The 27,910-nt window shown below is 45.3% G+C and overlaps 1 protein-coding gene across 1 annotated transcript; it reads left to right on the forward strand.

The window, feature by feature from the left end:
* Positions 1–26,747, forward strand: LOC139047897 (uncharacterized). The gene is made up of 11 exons (XM_070522074.1): positions 1–156; positions 1,338–1,454; positions 6,803–6,870; positions 10,048–10,191; positions 10,287–10,374; positions 12,269–12,439; positions 12,558–12,767; positions 16,096–16,267; positions 17,009–17,091; positions 17,664–17,836; positions 26,540–26,747. The coding sequence occupies exons 1-11, from the start codon at positions 1–3 to the stop codon at positions 26,745–26,747; spliced, it is 1,590 nt and encodes a 529-aa protein (XP_070378175.1).
* The last annotated feature ends 1,163 nt before the right edge of the window (positions 26,748–27,910 follow it).

A 27,910-nucleotide genomic window follows, 5' to 3' on the forward strand; every position in this document is an offset into this window, starting at 1 on the left:
ATGACTGCTGTCACATGCCTAGTGACTGTGGGTGCCAATGGGGCTCGGAGGAAGATGCGGCTTACAGAGGAGCCCAATTTGCGTGCTCTCAAGGCATCTGCCAGTGTTTGCAGTCTTCTGGCTGCAGAGATCAACTTTGATACCGACAGATTTCAGGTAAGCTTCACGAATTTTAACCGTTTTAAGCGTAGGTCGGCTGAATAAGCCGATTTTCTCCTACTTGTTCACCGATATTTAAGCAGGCCATGTATACTCACACCCATGTGCACTTACGTTACCGCTCCCAGCCACTCATACTCACCAACACTCACTCGTGTTCTTAGTCACGTCACACCTGCAGCCCCCGTTCACGCTCATACTCGGTCTACTCCCCCTCACTGGCACTTGCTCACACATGCATCTACTCGCACACGCCAACACTCGCTCAATTTCACACTGGAGTAACTGTCACCGACACTCGTTCGTATTCCCATTAAGTCTCGTGTACGGATCAGTTCACACTCACCGGCACTCATTAACGCTGTATCTCAATCCCGTGAAGTCGGCGATGAGTGTAGTGTTGAGTCACTAGGCCGACCTATGGTTAGAACGTTCTGAACAACTGAAACTTTAAAACAGTATTGAAAATCGTATATAACTTTTTTTAGTTCTAAACAAATTGAGAGGGAATGTGTGTACTTCTCAGTTCATAAAAAAATGAGGCTTCATTATTCTTTTATATTCATGTAATACAATTCACAGTCCGGTCAACAGAGAAGCTTGCGAATGAGAAATTACTGTTTTGGATTCTCTGGCGCATTGTGACAATTTTAGTATACTGTTTGTGGAAAGACAGAAATGTGGTACTTTACAGCACCTTGCAATGCTCAGGGGTTCAAACATGATAATGAGCCCGCATGGCGGCCGATGCTTTTTGCCCCAGCGCTGGGAGCTGGGGACACCGAACTTGTGCGTTGTAGTGTTCGATGAAGGTAAGGGTATTTGTCGTGACTCATTGCGACGCATTTGGCCTCCCAACGATCACTCTGATCCCATCTATGGCGCAAAAAGCATCGGCTACCTTGCGGGCGAATTATTGTGTTTGAATCGCTGAGCACTGAGAGTGTTTTAAAGGGATGCAAGTGCGATAAGGTAGTTGATAGAGCAAATTTTATAAATTATAGCACTGTGCATTGTTGAAGGGATGTAAATATTGTACAACTAGCTAAATATCTAAAGGAGCCGGTAAGACATGATAGCAGCTCTTGAGTCTTCTGGGATCATAACGCAGGTCAAAATTGAATATTGTGGTTCGTGTCGTATTGTTTTTCTGATGCAGAATATTATATTTTCTACAGATTTTTGACAAAGACTTCAATGATTTTGTGGATTTGTTGGACGAGGATCCTATCCCTGATATGGCTGTTGTGCGAGTTGTCAAGCCAGTACATGAGGCAGAAGTATGCATTGAAGAGGTGAGTGCTGCACATTGAAACAATTATGGTGCCTTCATTCTTGTGTTGTTGGCATTTGTGTCAAACTGGGCACGCCAGGGCTAACACCTGCCATGTGCAGGAAGCAGCGGCCTAATGAAAGGTATCTAATGATAATATGTACTGCGACATCCAATTTGGACAAGTGCAAGCCACACGTTGGCATTATGAAAGCTCTTGGCAAGAGCAGAGATAAAAAGCACGCAAACTGCTTGAGGCATGTCACAATAAAGGGTCCCTCACCAGGCCCTATAGGAAATTTTCGTTATGCACTGGAAGTTACTTGTCCTCTAGGGAGCGTTCTGCCGCAAAAATTTTTCAAGTCGCCTCATTAATAGCAGAGATAGAAATATTTCAGTACCGCGAACCCATGATATTGGAGTCACTCCGCGTTAGCCCCTTCCTGCACGGCTAACTGAATCGCCCGTACTTTGAGCAGATCTTTCGTGACAAGCCGCTGTGCCGGTCACTGCTCTTGCACATATACCGCAAGCAGCTCTTCTATTTCGGCGAAGCGGCCCTGCTTCGGTCCTCTGATACCCTTCCTTGTTGCTTTGCTGGCGAAAATATTCTTCAGTTTGCGGCAGTCCAGCACGCAAGTTTCAGGAACTCCAAACGCTCGTGATGTGGCCCGATTTCCGTCCGTCTCCGCGCACATAACTTTCCTTAAATGCGGCATCATGATGACTCGGCGTGTCTTCGCAGTTGGCGCCTCCAGCTGATTGAATAAACGCAGAAAACGGGAAGACAGGCGGCAGACTAGGTTACACCAGCGCCTGGTTACACGTACAACATGGAAGTCTGCACATGAAGGAAGTTACGGCAGCTAGGCTAGAAGCGCGTAGGAAGAGGCAATTTTTCGATTGCCAATGGCGATATGGTAACGTGGATTTAGGGTCGTACTCGATTCTAACGCGCGTGCAATTTTTGGGCCCGTTTTATCGGAAAAAAGGTGTGCATTAAATTCGAGTAAATATGGTATTTTTCAAAGGAAAAATAAAGTATATAATTGTGTAAAGCTGGTTGGAGAGGGTTTTACATTGCAGGTTGCAATTTTCAAAAATGCTGGTCATAATAATACTAGTGCATTGTTTTATACATTGTTGGATTATCTTGTATTTTGCAATGTAGTATTGCACAGTGAATGTACAGTTGAGCTCCTAATGAAAAGTATGTGCTGATTGCTTGTGACACTGGCCACATTTGTTACTGTAGGCACTGCAGTACCTGCCCATAGCTTTTACATTTGTGGTGAAGCTAATGGTGAATGTCAGCAGCTGATTCCTATGAATGGTATGATTTCCCTTGCAGTACCCTTTAACTATTGTTTCTGCATATTTTGTTAAATTTTTGTTTTATGTGTGTAGATGGGCTGCTTGGTCTGTTCAATTTAATTGTGAAAAATGCAATGCAGATTTATGCACCTGGGCACCCTGATAGCCAAGTTCACATTAAGGAATACTACTTTAGATTATTATAAAAATCGCGGTATTTCACCTGAATGCCAAGAGATCCTTTTCTGAAAAAAAAAAGATGCCATGAGGGCACTCAGAACTTTGCACGCGCAAGTGAAAGTATGCTATGCAGAATATTTTACAAGATTATTATTCATACCTAATACTGCAGTATAAAGGCACCAATCTTTCATTACTATTGCAAATAATTTACTGGCAGTTTTCTTATTCCAAGGCACAGATAAAAATTACCAACAGATGCATTGCGATTTTTATTGCACCATACATTACTACACATTTCAGCAGTCGAAATAAAAATATAGTGTGTAGAGCATTTCGATCAGAATGAAATTATGTGGGTTGAGGTGCGAAAACCTCAACCTGATTATGAGGTACGCCGTATAGTGGGGGACTCTGGAAACTTAGACCACCCGGGTTTCTTTAACGTGCACCTAAATCTAAGGATACAGGTTTTTCACATTTCGTCCCCATTCAAATGCAGCCGCCGTGGTCGGGGTTCGATCCAGAGATATATGGACCATTTATAGCACGCTTTGATATAAATGAGACGAAGTTTGTTGAACTGAACCTTTGCAGTGACGCACAAATATGTCACCTTTGCAGCAAAGCACATCGCTCAGAATGTTAGACTAGCTTGCCTTTTACATTTTTTTTTTCATCTTTCGGGCTTGTGGGAAGCAAGCCCGTCTAACATGTTGACCGATTTGCGGTGCAGCAAAGGTGAAATAAGTGAATGTTTGTGCAACACGATGATTGTTCAGTTAAACAACATTTTTCTCGTTTATAACAAACCATGCTGCTGCAATGCGTAATCAATGCCGCAATACGTCAAAATGCATTTTTTCGAACAGCTATTATACATACCTAAGAAGCCCACAATTCTACACTACTTCTTATAGCACAATTAGTTTTTCTTTCGTGAAATTTATCATTGCCTGCATTCTGTTTCTTTCTCCTGGCTGAACACGATGTATATAGCTTTAAAACAATTATAACCGTCATAAAAGATTACCGATACCCGCCGTGTCGCTTAATGGCTATGGTGTTGCGATGCTAAGCACGAGGTCAATCGACCAAATCCCTGCTATGGTGGCTGCATTTCGATACGGTCGAAATGCAAAAATGCCTGTTTACTTAGATTTAGGTCCATTTTAAAGAACCCCAGGTGGTCAAAATTATTTCAGAGGCCCACACTACCGCATGTCTGATAATCCAAATCCTCACATTTAATTTAGGGCTGCCGCTCCAACGTATTTGAGAATCAGTTCCGCAGGTAAGTTCGTTAAAAACAAGCGAACTGGTACACTTGCGATACATTGACCCAACTGGTAGCCTGTAACAAACTTTGTGTGCACACGATTCCAATTGCGTGTAAAAGCAAACAGGAGTCAGGGGTGCACCATTCAAGTTAACGCCTGTATTTACGCATTGAACTATAAAACAGGTAGGGCTACGATTTAGAAAGTGATCCAGGACTTGAGAGGAGTCGCTCACGCATTTGCATCTTTCTGCTTACTGGTAGTTGTGAGAATGCCAGGTTTGCGACGTTTTGGCTCCATTTCCCAGCTCATCTTGTTTATGGCACAGCTGTTAATCAAATAAAACTTTCCTTTAAAATTCTCTACATTCAGGTGTCCCAGTCCTAAGAGGTAGATAGAAGTCATTGTCAAATAAACAAATCAGTTCATGCTGTCAATACAGAGGCAGCAGTTTAAATGTGTTCTAGTATCTGCACTAGCTGTGCAAATTCATTTTTTAAAAAGGCAGAGTGCTCCAGGTGGACCACTGAGTGTGCCCCCTATACCTGAAGTTGGGAAAAGGCCTTGTCTTGTGCGTCATGCATGCATCTTGCTGTTAAGTTGCTCGAGCATCCTTCAGTGATCCTTGGGACACTAGTACAGAATGACAATATTTGCACTGATGGATTGGCATAGGATAAACCAAGATGTATGCACAGAAATATAAACAGGGTCGTTTTATCAGCAATCTCGACGGTATGGTAACAGCAGTGGAAGAATTATATACATCCCTGTACAGTACCCAGAGGAGTCGGAACGCCTTCATTTGAGGCAGTAATGAGCAGGGTACAGAAACTCCTATAACTAGCGATGAGGTCAGAAGGGCCTTGCTAGACATGAAACGGGGTAGAGCGACAGGAGAAGATGGAATAACAGTCGATTTTTTCAAAAATGGAGTAGAAATAATGCATGGAAAACTGGCGTCTCTACACGAAGTGTCTATTGACTGCGAGGGTACCATAAAACTGGAAGAATGCAAACATTAGACTAATCCACAAGAAGGGAGACTTAAAGAATTGAAAAATTACAGGTCCATTAGCTTACTCCCAGTGTTATGAAGAAATTGCGGTCACTGACGAAGTCAAGGTGAAAATAACACAGAAACGTCTCGGGACCCGTACGACAAGACGAACTTTCGTCGAACTCTTGACTACATTCCCAGTGTTATATAAAAAATTCACCAAGATAATCTGCAATATAATAAGGGCAACACTGCACTTTAGTCATCCAAGGGAACAGACTGGCTTCAGGAAGGCATACTCTACAATGGATCACATCCATGTAATCAAGCAGGTTATTTAGAAATCCGCAGAGCACAATCAGCCTCTCTCTATGGCTTTCATAGATTACGAAAAAGGCATTTGATTCAGTAGAGATACCAACAGTCATTACATAATCAAGGATTACTGACCGCTTATGCCAATATGTTGGGAAATATCTACAAAGTTTCCACAGCTCCCTTAATTATGCACAAGAAGAGTAGGAAGATACCTTTAAAGAAAGGGGTCGGACAAGGAGACACAATCTCTCCAATGCTGTTCACTGCGTGCTTGGAAGAAGTATTCAGGCTAATAAACTCGGAAGGCTTAGGAGTAAGGATCGACGGCGAATATCTTGGCAACCTTCGGTTTTCCGATGACATTGTTCGGTTCAGCAATATTGCAGACGAGTTACAACAAATGGTTCAGGACCTTAACAGAGAGAGCGGAAGAGTGGGGTTGAAGATTAATATGCCGAAGACATAGATAATGATGAATAGATTGGCAAGGGAACAAGAGTTCACGATCACCAGACAGCCTTTAGAGTCTATGAAGGAGTACGTTTACCTAGGTCAACTAATCGCAGGGAACCTTGATCATGAGAAGGAAATTCATAGAAGAATAAAAATGTGTTGTTGTATCGCACATGGCAGACATTGTCAGCTCCTGACTGGAAGCTTACCATTATGATTGAAAAGGAAGGTTTACAATCAGTGCAGTTTACCGGTGCTGACATATGAGACAGAGGCTTGGAGACTGACAAAGTAGCTTGAGGACTAGTTAAGCAACGCGCAAAGAGCGATGGAACGAAGAATGCTAGGCATAATGTTATGAGACAGGAAGAGAGCGGTTTGGATCCCAGAGTGAACGTGTGTAGCCGATATTCTAATTGACATTAAGAGAAACAAATGGAGCTGGGCAGGTCATGTAATTCGCAGGCTAGATAACCGTTCGACTATTAGGTTTACAGAATGGGTACCAAGAGAAGAAAAGCACAGTCGAGGACGGCAGAAGACTATGTGGGGCGATGAAATTGGGTAATCCGCGGGCGCTAGTTGGAATCGGTTGGCGCAGGACAGGGGTAATTGGAGATCGTAGGGAGAGGCTTTCGTCCTGCAGGGGACTTAAAATGGGCTGATGACTATGATCGTTCAAATCATGGACTGCATCAGTGACAGTCTAGTCGGTGAGATGTCATGGTGGCACAAGTTTAGGTTTAAGTAAAAGTTTGTTTGAATTCCATTTTGTGTGTCATAGCATTGTGTATCAGACCAACGACACTTATTTGCTCTTTGCAGGAGCCGAGTTTATATGGTCCAGAGAATTCAGCAAGCAGCCTTGATAGAAGTTTCAACATCGCTTCAAGGTACAGAGTGCTGAGCATGGCTCCCATGCCTAACCTTACTAAAGTATAACCAGTCCTTGCTTTGCTTGTGTATCTGCAATAATTTTTGCGGTATTGTGAAATCACAATTAGCTTACATAATTTCCACAATGGGCGGGTCTGGAAGATTGGATTCTGATTTCTACTGTGCTATATAGATGAATTTGCAATATGTATTTGGTATAATGCAGCAGCAGCAAACCGAGATAGGATTTAGTCAACATGAAGAGTGCTCCGCTGTGATGGAAGTTTTCTGGTATTGTCGACAATATGCTACATGCGTGTTATATTGCAGACAACACTGGGAAACTTGCTTTGGTGTATAGGACATCGAGTATATTAAATTCAGAGCAGTAAAACGCAGCTGTCAATATCAGTTCTGGTTGCTTGAAATTATGCTTGTTTGCAACATTTCAACCTAACCACTTTTCTGCTAACAAACTTGCTTTGTGTGCTGCACACTTTCGTTTACACAATAAACTTTTTTAAGAGCAAGTTAAAGGGACCGACAACCGCGCATAACATGCCACGAAATGTGGATGGAATTGAAACGGTGATAATTCATAGATCTTGAATTGAGCATGCTGTTCATGGTTTATGTAGGAAATATAAAGGGGCCCAGAATGTCTAGAAAAACGGCATACAGTGCCACCTTGGAGTGGAACCTTTATACTAAAGTAGACAGCTGACTACGTAAACATGATTTCTGTACATAGGGCAAATATTAGGTGCACCGTGTGTATTGCTTAAGTAGAAGAATCGACATTTGGGCGAGTTGCTACTGGTTGAACATTTTCAAGGGGCAGCGCAAGACGATGAAGACAAAAGGCAGGAAACGCACAGGACAGCGCTGAAATGAGAAGGCATACATAAACTTATGTACCACAACCCAAACCCACATGCTCTCCTATCAATGGTATAAATATCAACGTGCAGCCATAAATGCAATATCCTGTAATCTATTGTTGCACTATGTGGCAGTTTAAAAATTCAAGTTCACTGTCACGCAAATTTAATGATGGCATGCTTACACAATGCGATAGTAGGCCTGATATAGTAGGCCTCCTGATATATTAGGCCTCAACAATCTCCCTTGTAGTCCGATTGCTATGCGCGGAATGTGTTGTGGTGTCTTCATAGATTGCAGTGCACCCATGCTCAGAGCAGTGCTACGCGACATGTGGGTAGGCATTGCCCATTAGCGAGCACCTATGCTAGATAGTACCCTAGATGACCAAACAATCAATGTGCTAAGATATGTTGATGATTTTCTGGCCTTTGTGAAGAATTCTCATTTCCAACAAATGGTTCATGATGTACTTCAAGTATTCATTAAATGTTACCCAGGGTTAGATCTTAAGTGCATGCCAGATAAGAACGAGCTACAATTTTTAGATACAAGGCTTAACCGAACTGATAAGCAAGTGTGCGGGATGTTTTGTCCAAAGTCAGAAAAAAACAATTTTAAGTTTTAACTCTGCACATTGGAAGTTGGTAAAAAAGGGCATTGCTTTTTCGGTTATATTTCCCGCAATTTCGAAATTCTGTTTTCACCAGACTTCCAAGTTTTTTTTTTAAACTGGAGGCGTTTAAGAACGGCACGTTTTCGGGAGGATGCCATCCGCATGACTGTACCGAAGCTTGCTAAGCGTGTAAAATTAGGAGCGCCCACAAGAATGAATAATCCAGAGCTTGCTGACAAGAAAAGTAAAGTAGATATAATTCCATATGTAAACTATCGCACAGCCTCAGGAATGTAGCAGGCAGGTTTGATGTAAAGGTTCTTTCTGCTGCCCCTAACAAGATGATTAAAATTTGCAGTAAGATTGATAGGAAGTTGTACCAGGTTGTCGCCATTCATGCTGGGAAAGGCTACACTGTTAAGCACACCTCCCCACCTGTACACTGTAGAATGGCAGTTGTTTATGAGCTTCCTTTTTCCTGCAGTCCCGTCTATATCGGCGGAACAGGCCGATGCCTAAACATTAGATTATCAGAGCATAGGCGCTCGCTAAAGGGTAATGCCTACCCGCATGTCGCACGGCACTGCTCTGATGGGTGCACTCCAATCTATGAAGACACCACAATACGTTCCGCGCATAGCAATCAGTCTACGAGGGAGATTATTGAAGCCTACTATATTGGGGAAAAAAGATTGCGTTGTGTAAGCATGCGATCAATAAATTTGTATGACAGTGAATTTGAATTTCAAACTGCCTCATATTGTAGCATTAGATTACAGGATTTTGTGTCTATGCCTGTGCCCTGACATTTATGCCATGATGGGAGAACACGTGGGTGTGGGTGGTAGTACATAAGTTTGTGTATGCCTTCTAATAAAGTTTGTTGTGATTTCATAGTTATGAGTTCAGCGCTGTTCTGTGTTTTTCCTGCCTTTTGCCATCTTGCGCTGTCCCTTCATGATGTATGTCTTAACATCAGCATATTATTTAGGTGTTTACGCTTTTTCATGTGGAATTTATGATCTAAAAGAATGTAACACATAGATGGCGTTACTATCGTAGTAATGAGTGAAACCCCAACACCATGGTGAGCTGTGGCAACCCTCATTGTATGGCGGCGCACATGAGGGCTTTTGTACGCGTGCAAGTTTGCGAATAAGTACCCCAAGTTCTCTGGTCTCCTTGTGAGATGCAAAATGCGATCGGTTTATGCTATCAATGGGTGCCAGCTCGACATGACTAGCACTACCTGGAGATCCTGCCGGCTCCCAACAACGCCAGCGTAGAATAACTATTGCGCTTGCTTATCAATGTTTCCAGCATGTTTCCCCCATACAAATTCATAATACATTCGCGACTGCAGATCAATAAGTTTAGATGCGGAAAATGTGGAACATCTTGTGCTTTCACTGTGGCATTGGACATTCTGACCAGTAAGGTTTATATTGCGCTAAACATCTTTCAAAACTAGTACCGTAAAAAGTGGTTGTCGGTCTCTTTAAGGAGTGATAGTAAAACCTAATATCAGATTGTTGAGCAGATACCAACATATTACACAATGGTTGTATAATACCACTGGTGCGCTTAGTAGCTTGACCTTTGAAAACATTGTTATTCGCCCTGATAACATGAGAACTATGAGCAGTTTTGTTGCTGTGTAGTAGCAGTAATTAATTCTGCGTTTGTTGCTGTTTAGCCAAGAGGACGATGATGGGATGGCTTTTGCTCTCCCAGACCTTCATTTCCTCAATGGTGTAGTGAAGGAGAACATACCAATAACATCATACATCACAACAAGGATTGTTGACTCCTTATTTCAAGAAATGATTGCACACACAATGTGAGTAAACTTGCAAGCAGAAATTTAAAAATCACTTGCAATATTTATTTACTTTTAGAAAGATGTACTATTGCAGAAAGTTAAATATTTTGCAGGTATCCGTCGCACAAGTTTTACCAGGGCGCTGCATCCATGTTAGTGTGCCGCTACCCAGAGCTTGCTGACCCGTGTGGCAGTGGACATGTGAGTGGTATCGCAGAATACCTGTGTATTTTTTCCTTTTGTTGTTGGGCTGGGATACCAATGCATGAGTTATGTTGTTTTCCTAATCTGCTCAGAGTAAGTGATCTCCTTTGTGATGAAGCTTTAAATATACATATATGTAATGAAATAGCCGTTAGTAATCAATGGCAATATAGGTTAAAAGGAAGTCACATAGGAAGACTGGCGAGTGCTTACCCAAACTATCGCAAGTAATTTACAGTGCTGGAAGCTGCTGGACTCCTTAGCCAATGAGAAGGCTGAATGCCCCTCGAGATGTGTTCATCTGCACCGCATCGTCTGCTGAGCGGCTGCTGAATTTTGCTGTACATGATGTGCATGCGCAAAGGTCCTAACACATCATCTATTCTTGTAACGTATCTTGTACCAAGCGATGACAACTCTCTAATTTTGCCATTAATTAAGTAGTAGCATGTGGAACTATTAGATACTGCGCAAGGATATTGCTTGTGTATGCCTCGTACCTTCGGTAGCTCTGAAAAGTACCTGTAAGGTGGAGGATATAGTAACTAGCGAGTGCTTATTTTAGCCAAGCTAGAATACATACAGAGCAAGAAGGCTGCACATTAGAAGCATTAAGAGCCAGCTATTTTGAGACCTGGTATTTAATTGCTTAGTATTTTACATTAGATGGTATTTGTGCATGCTCTTTTTTATTTCCCTGGTCGTTCTGCGTTAATCCTGTATTTTAGTGCTTTTTCAACATATCAAAGGCGGTACTCTTTGGTGATCACTTTTGAAGATAGATTCGCTTTCGCGATATACGGCACTGGATGCGTCGTACGGCAGACAGCGCTCTTGGCACAGTACCACAAACTCTGCCAGTCATATATGTGAAGACAGTTAACTGTTGCGACTGAATCCGTTAAAGTCATTTTCATAGGTGTGAGGAAAAAACACAAGTTAGTAGTATTTATGTGCTGTGCCAGCATAGAGCTTATGTTAGCTGGCCAAACATGTGACTCAGAAGCCTAATCTTTCTTTGCTGCTATATGAGAATATCTGAAATATTGAACACAAACCGTGATGCATCATATTAAGTTTACAAAAAGTACACCAGCTGTGTTCTGTAGACTATACAGAATTTGCCAATATCTCTTGTGATGTACAGCAGTGAAAGAAAATTTACTAATTGGGTTTTAACTCATTTTGGGGCATATTGCAACTTATAATTTGTAGCCAATGAGTTCACAAGGCATATTCACCTGAAGTGATTTCTCGGATTACACCAGTTTCAGGATATTCATTTCAAAAGTGGGCAAAGAAGTACATCGGCGTTTTGTTTATTTTTTGTGCTCTATATAGTGCATAAAATGGTGTTTTCTTTAAAAAGTGAAACGTTACATGTTTTACATCAAACCCGCCTCATAATTTGTTGCAAGTAGATATGCCTTGCAATTGCACTGACTACAAGCCATAAGGTTCAATATTGGTTGTAAAGTAATTTCTTAAAAACTGAACGAGAATTATTCAATTATGTATTTTGATGTAACGTGTAGCTTATGTCCACCTCATTGAGCAATCAAGTTAAAATATTACGAATGTGCTGTCACAATTGTTAAAAATTTTGTATATGCAAAAAGAACAAACTTCATTATAGGAGCTGCTGGCACGCTGTATCCTCACAATAATTTGATGTCTTCTGTTGGTCATTTATTGCAGAGCATTGAGTGCTATACGGCAGTCATTGGACTAGGATGAAATACGTTTTGTGTAGTGACTGTATATATATATTTTTTTCTTTTTTGGGTAATGTGCTAAGGTGTTTTGAACCAAAAGGGGCTTTCTTGCTTCACTTCAGTCATGAAAGCGAAAGAAGGAATGCTGGTTTCTTAAAGATTATTTGAAATTGCAGGCTTCTTGGGTTGTGATGCTGCGGCAAAAGTTCAAAAATGAACGACGGAAGCTGGCCACGGATAGAGTGGTAATTAACCGACAGAAGTATGGCACTGCAGCAAAGCGGCCAAGAACATCCAATGGTGCTGCTCCCGAAGTATTGCAGCGTGGAAAAGTGGGACCCGTTTTGGTAAGGGCATCATACTGCACGTTCTACCTAAATACTCGTTAAAGGATCGCTATTCCATTAATTACATCTATCATTCCATTCCATCTTGAGAAGATGCATTTCATGTTTCGATGTGCAGTCACAACGTTTGGTGCCCAGTGGTGAAGACAGCTGCAGTCTTGCGCACCATGAAGCCTGGCTGGTTGCCGAATGTAAAAAGGCAAACCCTGACAGGCCGCAAATGCTCTCCAGGCTGCAACTGACACACTCTGCGAGGGTTAAGGAACTGTGCCGGATGTCACCTGTGGTAGCCATGGAGAAGTATCCGTACCTGGCGGACATAGAATGGGTGCGTGCTTTCATTACATATCTCATGTGTCATGAACTATCAGTGAAAAGCTTTTGGAGGTTTCGGCAAGTAACGTGGCAGCTTAGCTGTACTTCTAAATAAATATTATTCTCAGGCGCAAGAAAGTTCCTCTGATCTTGCTATTTGCATGCATAAAGTGCAGTCGGGTATGTGTGCTTCTCCTAGAGCACAAGCACATCAGCCGCTACACCGCAAAAAAATAAATGCATATAAATGAGACATTTGAGGACCATGCTATTGCCATGCACACATTGTTCTGCTTGCCAAATGTTGCGTTATTGTGATGATGAAGCAGAGAGTACCAAACTCGCGAATTTTAATGGGCAGACGCAGAAAAAACAATGCATGCATAATACTGTTAGCGATACAATAAAACTGAAAGGTGGGCTAGTTGGTTTGACTTCATTGTGGAAAGTTTTGTGCACACTGAACGAAGTCGACAAGAAAAGGACCCAGACCAGCGCAGACTGACAACTGAAGTTTTATTCCTAAATACAGCCCGTATATACCCGCGGGACTAGTCACAATGATCAGCACGCATGGGTAACAGGGCATCCGTTCCACATAATAACAACACTCATAACATCATAATAGAACACTATCACCTAATATTGAGCACGTTGATTTCACTATCGTACAAAGCGACAGATGGCTGGCTAACACATGCTCCCTGTATTCTAGATATGGGCCAAAATTGTACAATTTCTCTTGTCTGGTAAGGACAAACGTACAAAATAGCAGTTTTGTCAAGCAGTGGTTTACGCTGCTCAATGAACATTGTGCGCAGCGCATCGCCAAATGCATATAGGGCCTTCCCTTCAAGCTGGCCAACTACTCTAACCTTTCGTGTATGCCTTGGCCAGTATGACCGAGGTAGTGCTGCCTACACGTGAAAGAAATTTTCTATACCACATTTTGTTTACATTTTCAAAACTGGTGCACGTGATGCACCTGGCACTTATTAGTGGTATATAAACTTCCTTTCAAGTGTGGCCATCACTATGTCGGTCAGGCTAGCCGATGCATAAATGTAAAGTTAAGAGAAGAGAACACTTGGCCAGCTTGAAGGGAAGGCCCTGTAAGCATTTGGCCATGCACTGTGCACAACGTTCATTGAGCATGTGTAAACTACTGTTTAAAAAAAACACTATTTTGTATGTTAGTCCTAATTAGACAAGAGAAACTGCAGAAGCTTGGCACATATCTAGAATACAGGGAGACTGAGTTAGCCAGCCGTCTGTCGCTTTGTATGAAAGTGAAATCAACTTTCTCAATATTAGACGATAGTGTTCTACTATGATGTTATGTGTGTTATCATGTGGAACGGATTCTCTGTTGTCCATGCGTGCTGATCATGTGACGAGTCTCGTGGGTATATATGGGCTGTTTTTATGAATAAAACTTCAGTTGTCAGCCTGCACTGGTCTTTGTGTCCTTTTCTTGTTGACTTCATTCAGTGTGCACAAAATTTTCCACTATTGGCGATGTCATAAACATATCGGTCCTAGTGAAAGAAACATCAAATATCTAAACTATATCATTGAAGGACATTTTATCATTTTCTGTTTGGGCATGTTATCATTTTACCTAATGAGCACCAAAGAGCACTCAGTGCTCTTGGTATGCCCTTGTTACAGCTGTGCATCTTCTATGCCACTGATTCTCCTCTTAAGCAGTGAGAGCAACAAAAATTTGACAGTATGTGCGTTATCAGCTCGCATGCAAGGTTCTGACAGGGGGAACGCTAGTTAGCTCTAAGCTCTGGCTTTCCTTGTTTCCGACAGTTGCAGAATGCTTTTGCAATATGAAAGGGTTCTGAACACATTGCGCATGGGAGCCTCGCACCATGCAAATCTTTTTCATGCTGCCAATTCTTCTTCGTTGACCTTATAAATCTCCTCGCTCACCTTGCATCAGTTGTCTTGCATTATTCAATGCTTCTTTACTTAAACACCTTCTTGTGATCTATAGGGAGCTGTGTCCTGCGTAAATTTCGAGTTGGTACCTGACTGGTTTGATGGCTCTGTACACAATAGGGCCACTTCAATGCAAAGTCCTTAAAACTTGTGCCACAATAGGCAATATTTCATAACTGAATGTGCTATGGTTGAATGTATTGCAGTAACCTTGTGCAATGTCGTATTTTTTTATTCAAGCAAATCAACGAAACTAGATCACCTGCCTAAAAAAATCACGGATGCTTCACGGATGCTTCGATAGAGTTTTCACAGAGCCCCACGTTTGTCCAGTTCTCCCTATTTTACGTGCTTTAAATGCATGTCGGAGAAATATCTCACACTGGTTTGTGTGATGCCACTGCTACTGCTGGAGGAAGGCTTCTGGGAAGCGTAACTGAAATGCGAATGTAATTTGTAGCACTATTTAAGGATTGACATTTTGAAAGTAGTGTTTGTGTTTAGGTTTGTACGCAGTAGACATGACCGTGTTACTGCTCGGTTTGTATTTTACAATTGAAATATGTGCCCTGAAGTGAATAATTGATTTCTTTAGACTGCGATTTCTCGTGCAAGTGATGACCACCACTTCAAATATTCCACATTACAATGCCGAATTGCAGAATATGCACCCCTTGAGATAAAAAAAAAGGATATAAATGAACCGGAAAAAGCTATTGGGAAGCCCACTGCAAGAATACTGCAAGAAAACAAAGCCAATAAACAATAAATCAAGGAAAGAACAGAAGAAATAACCAACTGTAATATTAATGACAAGTGAAATCAAGATGAGAAAAAAGACTCGTAAAACCCAAAACTTTTGCATGACAATGATAGCAATGAAGTTGCGATGCTTTATACCTGTTTAGCTACGGTGGCAGCTCTCCTCTTGTTCACTTTCATGGACGTTTGTGTATCTGTAGTAAACTTAGCTGTCAGAGTGTCACCCAATAATCGTCACTCACGGTCATACATACAGGTGTGGAAAATACTGTCAACAGCAGGCATTGCACTGTATATGTAAGCTCGTGAGCGAGAATCTGAGGAACTGAAGGGCTCGATATATTGCTAGCAGGAAGACGACTGCTTGAATAAAACACTTGGACTGCTCTGTACTCATATGCATAAACGGTGCTGTCTAATTCGTTTTTGTTTGCTTCATCTTTCAGTGCAGTCAGTCCATTCTTGCAATTCATCTCTACAGTTGCAATGTATTATGCACTGATGCAATCGGCCTGCAGTTGAAGTCCATTATACTCTTGCCTACTTTAGCGGTGGTTTCGATCTGTGACGTTTTGATTGTATGTGAGCTTAGAAAGTATAGTGCATGTTTTATTTCAACTATATTTCAGTTCCTTGAAGACTTCAACATCCTTATAAAGAAGGATGGCGCAAAAAGTGTTGAAAGCGGCTTCGAGAAGACGCAGTGCCTCGCTTTGAGAGGAGTATTGGGGGCCAAAAAGAAAGACATAACGCGTGTTATTGAGGCCCACACTTCAAGTGGTTCAGCAAGGCGCAGGAAGCGTAAGTGACAAGTGTGCACCAAAATCTTGATATGCTTTCCATTGGACTTTGCTTGCTAACCTATTTGCCTGCGATGTGCGGCTATTTAGGTTTGCACAGCTGCAATTCTGCTCTTCTATTTTAAGACCAATTCGAATCATGAGTGAACTTAAAGGAAGGGGTGGGGAGAGATAGGACATTACTGGTCACTGATGTCCGACAAGCAGTAGCGCTGTTTGGCTGTCTTTTTGCAAAATATGCTGAACAGTAACTATGGTTCGACGAACAGAACAAATTGAGCTGCCAGTTGATTGTTTGACAATTGCAGAAGCAGTAACACACAAAGAAGGTCTTACAGTTCAAGCGCAGACCATCTCGTTGCTAAAAATCTGACCATTGTCACTAATTGAAACTAATCATTGTCACTAATCAGCTGTGCCATTTAATGGCACAGCTGGTAGAGCCTCCCTGTTCTTTTTCAAAGATTGTACTAGTACTATCAACTGGAAGTTGTTAAACTGGTGCATCAAATACATCATAGATACATACCATACTTAAAGCATTAAAAATTAATTGTTGGGTAATCATGTAAAGTCGCTTTATTTACCATTACAAAGTGACATAATCCAAGTACCACGCATGCTGCCTCTGTCTGCTTGATACAAAGGTAGTAAAGAAAGGCGAAATTCATAAAGTGAAGCATCACTCTATTGTGTTTTGGGAAGGCAAAAGGTCATGACTTCATGTTTTTTTTTTCTTCAGATATACGGGCTGTGCGAATCCTGCAGCTCCTATCCAAAATTTTAAACGAGCCCAAGGCAGTCGACACAATGTTTGTGCATATGGTAAGTTTGCTAAAGTTCCACATAACGATGTAAGACATGTCTTGCAATTTACATAATTTATAATACTATCGGTATAATTTCTCATAATTTTAGTGACGTATAATTCCAATTTATAGCAATCGTATCACATTTGTTCTACGGCATTTGACACATTCGTGTAAACGCAAATGCGCTCATTGGAAGAGCTTCTCTGTTGCATCGAACTAGCATAATTCACTGAATTTTGATTCTCTGTGTACGTAACTTCTAAAAATAAATTTAATCGAAAATTGGCTACAGGTAAATTGCCGACAAAAAGGATTGAAGAAAACCTACAAGATATGATTTTGTATCTCTTTAAGTCATGTTGCCACTGTGTTGGTCTGCAGGCAAAGGAAAGACTACATTTCAGATTTATTTCTTTTAATTTACGGATTGAGGTTAGCCTATTAAACGACACATGTGCACTGTTCATTTGAAATGATAACAATTCTGGAAGTAAACAGGGCATTGTGGTCTTGTCAGTAGAGTAAGCTTTTAGTAGTCCCATATTAGTGGAGCAGAAGGATTAGTGTACTTTCGTCTTCCTACAGGATGAAGACAAGCCATGTACACCCTGCGTTGTGTACTGCGGCAATACCCTTGAAGCTGCTGATGAGCTCTTCTTGTTTGCCGAGAAGAGGCAGCTGCCTAGAGTCATCGATGCACAGGAGGGCACCACTGCCATGATGGCTGCCTATTGGGCTTTTGACTTCAGTTACGCCAAGCAAGCATATAATATATCCTGTGTGTTAGAGCACCTCTTTCTAAATGTGAATGTATCACTCCCAAAATGTGTTGCAAGAAGGTTTATTTCAGCTCATAAAGCGGAATACGAGAAGTAAGGTACAAATAAATTAGCTGTTCGTACTCTGGTGTATTAAATCTTTTGTTTCTTGCCCCACAAGCAGGCTCGTCCACTAGAAACAATGCAGCATGCTTCTACAAAGCTTTTCAAAGCACCCTTACACCCTTATGACAAACTGCTCAAAACACCCTTGCACCCTTTCAACACTGCAATACACCCTTGCACCCTCACAGAAATATCCTGAAAACACCCTTGCACCCTTTACACGAAGGGTGTTATACTGTTCAAAGCACCTTCCAACTTAAGGGTGTTACTTCAATCAATAATACCCAGCATAAGGGTGTGATGGCTCATTTAAAAACCCTTTTAAAGGGGTGCTAGGGGGTTAGTTATAGACACTCAAAAAAACCCTTCGGGGTGTAAATTATTTTACAGTGCAGAGCTGGAGCGCACCGCCTCTTGGTTTGCTGTACACTTCGCTAGACTCAGGTGACTGAGGGCCCCAGGCGGCATTGCAGGAAGGCGCACTTCACTAATTTTATCGTTTTCCAGCTGGTTCCGTCTACAGCTTGTGAACAGCCTGCTTAATCAATATACATGAACAGAAGCAAGCTTCTCACCACATAAGTCACTTAGCATGTTTTTTATATGTGATGAGGGTAAAAATAGTCATTCTTTTGCGCTCTTTATTAGGCTGGGGCCCTCTTAGTTTACTCTCACAGCACTTGGTGTGGTGCATACCGAGAAAACTATTGGGCGCGCTCTTGGTTCGAGTCATAATGTGATGAACTTAGCGCGCCGTTTCGCGCATGTCTTGAGGCTAGAACGAATGTGCTTAATTGTCTTAAGAAAACTACCGCAACCCCCTATAAATTTCGCATAAAGTTAGAGAGCGATTGTTCAATCATGCATCATCATGTTTGCCATGGATTTTACCATTAAGGAGGGCAATACTATTACTTCGACAACAACTAAGAAGTGATCTCAGCTGCTTCGCACTCTCTTTGACGCGTTAATGTCACTGGTAGGAGAGCATGGAGCGCTTTACGCGATGTAGGAAAGTGCTCTCCCCGGCATAGCCACTGATTTGGCGGTAATTTTACTCCCCCTTTTCATCTTTCTGCATCCTAGAAAAAAACTAAATTAATTTTTGCTGTCACAGCTTGTGTAAAATCACCGAAGCGGTGCCGGTCCTTTGACGGCTACCTGACGCGAGATGTAGCATTCTCATTTTGAGGAATCGTCGGTCAATTATTTGATTACATTGATTAGGTGAAGTAAAACATATGGCACCGACGTTTTTGTTTGTTGTTTTTTTCTCCTTGGAATCAATGCACGCCGCATGCGAATGCTGTTTCCGTCCGTTTCAAATAGGTAAATAAAGTGGAAAATCTATAATCTACGTGTCTGTTTTCCAGCTTAAATACGTCTTCCGGGTAGTTAAGACATTATTTGCTTCTATTTCATTTCAGTACTTCCTCAGAATGGGCTATATGCATATTCTCACTAGCACATAATCATTTGCTAATTGTGCGGTATACGTCCCCAAGCGACACATGGAGTTACGCCATAGAGGTGGGCATCGGATAAATTTGGAGATTAGGAGGGATTTATTTCTTTCTTTCTTTTAGGGGGTAGGCGGGGGTGGGCTATGCGGAGTGGGTAAAACCCAAATATGAGTACGGCACAGGAACCCTTGGCCCAAGACAAGCGATGCTGTTGCCGTCGTGGGGAAGTGGCCGGTCCGTGTGTTGGACGAAGGTGGCCACGGCATTTAAACCGGCGGTCATGTGGCCGGCATGGTGTCGTCTGCCCACAGCATACCGCTGGTCGGCAAACGGACTCGCCGTTTGTAAACGCTAAGCCCCGTCTAAGCCAGATTGCTGTGTTAATGCCAGTCTACTTTGTAACTGATCACGGGCGTCAGCCCGATCAACCGCTGAGCCCCCTCCCCCTTTTTTGCGTAGGTCATGCTACCCCATCCTAGCTTAATATGTTGATGCGGTGCAGCCAACGACTACTCAACTGAGTGACTGGCCACTCAGGAGTTACAGATTCTGGGACGACTCGCCGAATCCAAAGACACCAGAGGTGTTTCCATTAAACGCATTTCCGTCGACTTGCATGATGAATTGCATTTTGTTCGGTTGCTGGTTGCCATGGCACTTCGGCGATAAAAACGCTGTAACAGTGCAGGATAATTTCATTTCCCCGGTGCGCTTTGGAAACTAGCCATGTCGCGGGTACTGGAAAAAGAAAAACGACGCATTGTAGATCTGTGCCTACAAAACAATTCTCAACGCGTTATATCGGAGATGACAAAACGGCTACTGAAAACTGTAAATAGAATCGTCCAGGCTTACAAGAAGGATGGAAGAATTGCGGATGCTCCCCGTAAAGTACGGCAAAGAGTGACCATTGTTGCTGCGGCTGCTGCAAACCCGACCGCCACCGTTCGAGCAAATAAGAACAGCCTCAGGCTGGGTGACGTCCCTGATACAACTATCAAGCGTCGCCTCTACGCCCCACCCAGCCTAAAAAGAGCGCGAAGAAATGACTGCATTTTTACCCTCATCACTTATAAAAACCATGCTATGTGACTTATGTGGTGAGCATAACTCACTGCATGCAGAAGCAAGCTTATGTGCTTGCTTCTGCTTATGTATATTGATTAAGCAGGCTGTTCACAAGCTGTAGACGGAACCAGCTGGAAAATGCTCCAATTAGTGAAGTGCGCCCTCCCGCAATGCCGCCTCGGGCACTCATTCACCTGGGTCTGGCGAAGTGTACAGCAAAGCAAGAGGCGGTGCGCTCCAGCGGTGTAGCAGATGACGCGAAGCACCTGCCCTGGGTCCGTGTGCGCTTGCGCAGCTTCGCTTCGTTGCGCCGCCGCGCCGGACGCACTGGCACCCCGCGGAGCGCGGCCACGGTGAGCCGTGTTCACCCTAAGACTGGACGCGACTGTACATAAACAGCATGTCAGTCATCGTTTTGTTCAGTCGCTCGGTCAAGCCATTTGTCTGTGGATGATAGGCAGTTGTCCGTCGGTGGGTTGTGCAGCTGAGTTTAAAAACGTCTTCAATGAGCCGCGCTGTATAGGCTTTGCCTCGGTCTGTGATGACGTGCGATGGGGCGCCATGCCGTAGGATGATGTTGTGTATAAAAAATGTGGGCAACCTCGGAAGCGGTGCCTCGAGGCAACGCCTTTGTCTCAGCATATCGCGTTAAATGGTCTGTGGCGACGATTATCCACCTGTTGCCAGAAGATGACAGTGGAAACGGGCCCAGATGACCCATGCCGACCTGGTCGAAAGGTTGCCAGGTGGGTCAATCGGATTCAGTAATCCCGGAGGCTTCACAGCTGGCGACTTTCGGCGCTGGCATTCACAGTAGGCTTGGACGTACCGCTTAACACACTCGGCAAGTTTCGGCCAGTAGTAGGATTTGCGCACTCTATCAAGCGTGCGCGTAAAACCCAAATGGCCAGATGGAGGCTCGTCATGACAGGCGAATAAAACTTCGGCACGGAGGTCTGCTGGAACGACCAAAAGGTATGTCTTGGTGGCAGCGGAGTTCTTCTTATACAAGACGCCATGTCGTAAACAAAAAGACGACAATCCTCGAGCGATGTGCCCGGGTATTGATGGGTTTCGTCCTTCTAGATGTTAGAATATAGGTCGCACTGAGTCGTCTGAGCGCTGCCGTGTGCACAAATCAGTAACGCTTACGGCCCCAAGGAAAACGCCGTCGTCCTCAATGTCTTGGTCGGTAGTGTCGATAGGGGCGCGCGAGAGTGCGTCAGCATCTTCGTGTAAGCGGCCCGACTTGTACACGATGGTCACGTCGTACTCCTGCAAGCGTAGACTCCACCGTGCCGGTCGTCCAGAAGGGTCCCGCAGATTTGCAAGCCAACATAACGAGTGATGATCGGTTACAACTTTGAATGGGCCGCCGTAGAGGAAAGGTCGAAATTTGGCCAGCGCCCATACGACGGCAAGACCCTCTTTCTCCGTAGTGGTGTAGTTGGTCTCTGCACGCGATAGTGTGCGACTGGCGTAGGCGATCACTCTTTCAATACCTTCCTGCCGTTGTACAAGTACCGCGCCAAGACCAACGTTACTGGCGTCTGTATGAACTTCCGTGTCCGCCTCCTCGTCAAAGTGGGCCAGAACTGGTGCTGACACCAGACGCTGTCGAAGCTCAGTGAAAGCAGTCTCTTTTCCTGAGGCCCAGACAAACGATACGTCGTCCCTCGTGAGTCGAGTCAGCGGCTCCGCCATCTTCGAAAATTTTTTGATGAAACGCCGGTAGTATACGCAAAGGCCGAGGAAGCGTCGGATACCTATCTTGTCGGTCGGTGTTTGAAATGTGGCTACAGCGGCAGTTTTCGCGGGATCGGGGCTAATATGTCGTCAAATATGTCGCCATGAAAAGCCATCGGCACTTGGGGGTTCAGCAGCATTAGGTAAGTCGGTGTCACGCTTTCCGTAGAAGTCGCAGTGGTCGTAGTCATCACTTTTTCCGGAGGCTTCCAAATTCTAGGGCGAAGCCTCGGATTCGCCGGCTTGTGCGGTGAACTGGAGTCAACTCCAATTGTGCGAGGTTCTTGCTGCCCAGTGCGGTCTCCTGCATAAGTGGGGTGTACCCAGCCAGCTCCACCAAAATGTCGCGTATACTCTGCTGAAGTATATACACTGAATGGGGATCCAGGCGTTTGTCCTTCACGAAACGAAACCGTTGATGCGCGATGCCGAGACGAACCGCGTTGTCTTCTTTAGTCCCCTTGCTGTGCCACTGCATGTGGCAATATTGTGTCGCGAAACGAGTATAGCGCGGGCCTGTTTGCTTGCTTTCCGGGAATTTTGTGGGCTCCTTGACGCAGGGGGAAAACCTTTGTACCCCGAATGACCTCGACGGCCCCGGGCATGTACTGCCGCCCGGCCGCCGCACCTGCTGTCACACGCGCACTTGACGCTTCCTCGTCCCACGCTCGGCTGTCAAAAGCTGATTAGTGATGGTCAGAGTGCTTTTGTGTACGGAGTGCTGACGCGACCATTTCTTGACCCCTTGAACTCTGCCGCTTATTGGATGATGTCGGCTTGCCTGATTGGTCAGAGTAACGAAGTAACCCATTGGTGGAGAAGCCTGCGCCTCCCGCCGGTCCGTGGGTCCCTTGGATGCTGGGGAAACTTATTTAAGGGATAGTTCGCGTAGTTTTTAAGAGTGAGCGAGTAGAAGCAGCAGACACGGCGCAACTTCACCAGGGGAGACCAAGCCGGTCAGGCAGGCCGACGACGATGGGTATGACATCGTCCTGTTTGTAAATATTTTTATACATTGTTAACTTAAAATAAATCTCAAGTGTGAATAAACTTAGGTATTGAAATGCTACTTCTCGTCGTCGTACCTGTGGCTTTGGACTTGCCCCTGCCAGAGATCATCCCCATTCTTCTTCCCTCTCCCTGGTGAGTTGATACGTCTGATATCTCACGGCTGCGTCACTTCGCTACAAAGTGGTGGAGTGTGCTGGGTACCGAAGGCCACGCAATAATATTGTCACAGTCGGTAATGTGGAAAGAAGACGACGCTGACGGTGGTCTTAGCGACGACGAAGAAGTGTTTAGCAGTATCGCTGCTCTACGCTTGTTGGCTCAGCCATTAAAAGCCACTTGTAAATAGACGAACGCTTCTTCCTTCCCGTAACATCATTGGTGGACGTGCGGGGTAATCACTCGAGCAAGACGGAGCTCCGCAGCGGACGTAACCTGGCCGCCATGTCATCCGAAGGAGAGAGTTCACCCGCGGCCCCGTCGTCGCCACCGACGGTCATCCTGGCCCAGCCTCACGACCCTGGCATGTTTTCCGGGATTGACAACGTGGACGTCGATGACTGGTTACAGAAATATGAACGGGTCAGCGCACACAACAGGTGGGATAACACGCTTATGCTGGCTAATGTAATATTCTACCTGAAGAAAACAGCACGGGTCTGGTTCGAAACACATGAAGAAGAGATTACGAGTTGGGACCAGTGTAAACAGAAACTTAGAGATTTGTTCCGCAAACCCGTCGGCCGCCAACGTGCTGCGATGAAGGACCTTGGGACCCGTGTACAGACGTCCACTGAATCTTACGTGGCGTATATCCAGGACGTCCTCGCTCTTTGACGCAAAGTAGATAACAATATGGCAGAGGCAGACAAGGTCAGCCAGGTCTTAAGAGGCATCGCGGACGACGCGTTTAAGCTGCTTGTTTATAAGAACATCACAACGGTCAACGAGATCATTAACGAATGTCGCCGCTTTGAAGACGCCAAGAGTCGCCGCATAGTTGGACAGTTTACGCGTCTACCTAATACCGCAGCTTCATCGACGTGCGAAGACATCTGTCCACCGCGTGAGCCCACCTCCTCCGAGAACGTCGTACGTATCGTTCGGCGAGAAATCGAAGCAGCGTCTCCCGCCACGCCAGTGACGCAGTGCTTTGACGATTCCCGGCCGCTTGTGTCCCTCATTCAGTCGGTCATTCGCCAAGAACTTGCCAATGTAGGTCTTCCATCCATCTGCTCCGCCAGCCGTCCTGACTTTGCTTCGTCTGCTGCCTCTGCCCCTGCTCCGCGTAGCCAATACGGTCCATATCCGAGCTATCGCAACCCGGCCGAATGGCGCACCCATGACGATAGACCCATCTGCTTTTACTGTGGACGTGTGGGCCACATCTCTCGCCACTGTCGAAGTTCCTGGCCAGCCCACTCACGACCAAGCTTTCCCGCCTACCGCCGCTCCCCACTGAATCCTCGCCCGCCATCACTCTCCACCGAGGTTGAAGACGCACCTGACAACGCTCGAGCGACCACGACCAGCCGATCGCCATCACCCCATAGTCGCCGCTCCCGTTCGCCTCAGCTGCGTCGCTCTCCATCCCCAGCTTACCGTCGCCGCTCTCCGACGGGAAACCAACTGGAGCAGCTCCTGGAGGTGACGCTGCTCTACAACACCGGCCTGAAATTCCTCTGCTGACCCTGCCTACTAATCGGAACCTTCTGGACGTGGATGGTTTTCCCGTTACAGCACTCATCGACACTGGAGCCCAAATTTCCATCATGAGTGCGGAGCTTCGAACGCGCTTGAAAAAAGTACTTACTCCTGCTCCGACTCGACTGCTTCAGGTCGCCGATGGTGGAACTCCGGCTGTGCTTGGAATGTGTACTGCTCGTGTCAGTGTCGCCGGTCGCCACACGTCCGTTTTCTTTAGTTTGCTTGAACGTTGCCCTCAGAATGTGATCCTCGGACTCGACTTTTTGTCCGCCCATTCTGCTCGGATTGACTGTTCCGCCGGAGTTGTACAACTTGACCTACCCCTACCTGTTCCCATTGACCTTCCTGCTCAAGCTCCAGCTCAGCTTTGTTCCGCGGATTTTATACGCCTGCCATCTCTTGCAGCAACCTTCATCCCTGTTTTAGCCAGCCCACCTGTACCTGACGGAGACTATGTCCTTACTCCCGCGACGTCAGTCCTGCTTTCTCACAATGTCTCCTTCCCACACACCATCGTTTCTGTTGTGGACAATCAGGCATGTCTTCCCATCCTAAATTTCGGACAGTGCCCGCAAGTAGTTCCTCGAGGCATGTCTCTTGCCACGTTGTCACCAACGCACGAGTGCCACATTTCTGCTCTATTTGTTGCACCGTCTTCGACCACTGCTCATTCTGCGCCTTCTGCATCAGCCCCGACCGACGACTTTACAAAGATGACTGCACCGGACCTCTCAACCCAACAAGCCGCACAGCTCCGTTGCCTCCTCGAGTCCTACTCCGACATTTTCGATCTAAACGATCGCCCTTTGTGTCAAACCACGGTCGTGACGCATCGGATAAATACCGTCGATGCAGCACCTGTTCGCAGACGCCCATACCGGGTGTCGCCCCCTGAGCGACAAGTTATCCAGAGCGAGGTTGACAAGATGCTTGCCAAAGGGATTATTGAACACTGTTCCAGCCCGTGGGCGTCCCCTGTTGTTCTCGTCAAAAAGAAGGATAACAGCTGGTGATTCTGCGTTGACTATCGTCATCTAAACACGATCACCAAAAAAGATGTATATCCACTCCCCCGCATTGACGATGCTCTGGATTGTCTCCATGGTGCCACTTATTTTTCATCTATAGACCTTCGCTCTGGATATTGGCAAATTGCCGTGGATGAAATCGACCGTGAAAAGACCGCATTCGTCACACCAGACGGCCTATATCAGTTCCGAGTAATGCCATTTGGCTTGTGCAATGCCCCGGCGACCTTTGAACGGATGATGGACATGCTCTTGCTTAGTCTGAAATGGTCCATCTGTTTGTGCGGCTTGGATGACGTTATCGTATTCTCTTCAACTTTTGCGACTCATCTTGAAAGACTTTCATCTGTTCTTTCTGTTTTTCGTACCGCTGGCTTGCAGCTCAACACATCCAAGTGCCACTTCGGTCACCGCCAAATAACCATGCTCGGGCACCTCGTCGATTCGTCAGGAATTCGCCCCGACCCCGCTAAAGTTCGTGCTGTGCAGAATTTTCCCGTACACACTTGTGCCAAAGATGTTCGGAGCTTTATAGGCCTTTGTTCTTACTTCCGCAGGTTTGTGCAAAATTTCGCCCATGTTGCCCGTCCCCTGACTGACCTCCTGAAGAAGGACGTTCCTTTTGTTGGGGCTCTCAACAAGTGTCTGCTTTCTCGCAGCTCATCACGCTGCTTACCACACCTCCTGTCCTCGCCCATTTTGAGCCCTCCGCTCCGACAGAAATCCGCACTGACGCCAGTGGCTACGGCACCGGCGCAGTTTTAGCTCAACGCCAATGTGGGCACGACCGCGTTATCGCCTACGCGAGTCGCCTCCTCTCTCCCGCCGAGTGCAATTACTCGATTACTGAGCGCGAGTGCCTCGCCCTCATTTGGGCGGTGGGCAAGTTCCGACCCTACATATATGGTCGACCATTTACAGTTACAACCGACCAGCACGCCCTTTGTTGGCTTTCCTCCCTCAAGGCTCCCACCGGACGCCTCGGTCGCTGGGCCCTACGGCTGCAAGAATACACATACACTGTGGTCTACAAGTCGGGTCGTCTACATCAGGACGCCGACTGCCTGTCTCGTCATCCCGTCGATGTACCGGACGGTTTAGTGGATGTCGCACCAATCTGCCTTCTTTCGCTCTCAGCGTTGCAAGACCTTGGCGCTGAACAACGACGCGATTAGTCGTTACGCCCCATTATCGAACGCCTGCTCTCTGCTCCGTCTGACCCATCCCTTCACATGTTCGTGCTACAAAATGGCATCCTGTATCGCCGCAACATGCACCCCGACGAGCCTGAGCTCCTAACCGTCATTCCGTCGCATCTGCAACAGATTGTACTGCAGCAACTGCACGACGTTCCCACCGCTGGACACCTTGGCGTCACGCGGACCTGACAGAAATCGGCGACGGTTCTTCTGGCCCCGTCTCAACCGCTCCGTCCGGCGCTATGTTGCCGCGTGTGAGTCGTGTCAACGCCGAAAAAGACCAGCTCTGCCTCCTGCCGGACTGCTGCAGCCTTTGGATACACCGACCGACCCTTTTTTTCGCGTTTGCCTTGATCTCCTCGGACCATTTCCTATATCCAAGGACGGAAATAGGTGGATTGCCGTCGCTACGGACTATACAACACGCTATGCCATTACTAGAGCCCTACCGACCAGCTGCGCTACAGACGTCGCTGATTTCTTGCTTCACGACGTTATCTTGCACCACGGTGCACCGCGTCAACTTCTCACCGATCGCGGCAGATACTTTCTTGCCAAAGTCATAGACGACCTACTTCGATCATGTGCTACTAAACACAAACTTACTACCGCTTACCATCCTCAAACTAACGGTCTTACCGAACGCCTGAACCGCACAATAACTGACATGCTCGCAATGTATGTTTCCTCCGATCATCGCGACTGGGACGTTTCTCTTCCTTTTGTCAC

The sequence above is a fragment of the Dermacentor albipictus genome, chromosome 7 (genome assembly GCF_038994185.2).
Source record: "Dermacentor albipictus isolate Rhodes 1998 colony chromosome 7, USDA_Dalb.pri_finalv2, whole genome shotgun sequence".
NCBI classification, from domain to species: Eukaryota; Metazoa; Arthropoda; class Arachnida; order Ixodida; family Ixodidae; genus Dermacentor; species Dermacentor albipictus.

Excerpts from the sequence above, each read along its gene's own strand:
- LOC139047897 (XM_070522074.1), top strand. The coding sequence starts at position 1 with ATGACTGCTGTCACATGCCTAGTGACTGTGGGTGCCAATGGGGCTCGG. Across the intron at positions 10,192-10,286 it reads GAAATGATTGCACACACAAT|GTATCCGTCGCACAAGTTTT; the intron begins GTGAGTAAACTT and ends AATATTTTGCAG. Across the intron at positions 12,768-16,095 it reads ACCTGGCGGACATAGAATGG|TTCCTTGAAGACTTCAACAT; the intron begins GTGCGTGCTTTC and ends ACTATATTTCAG.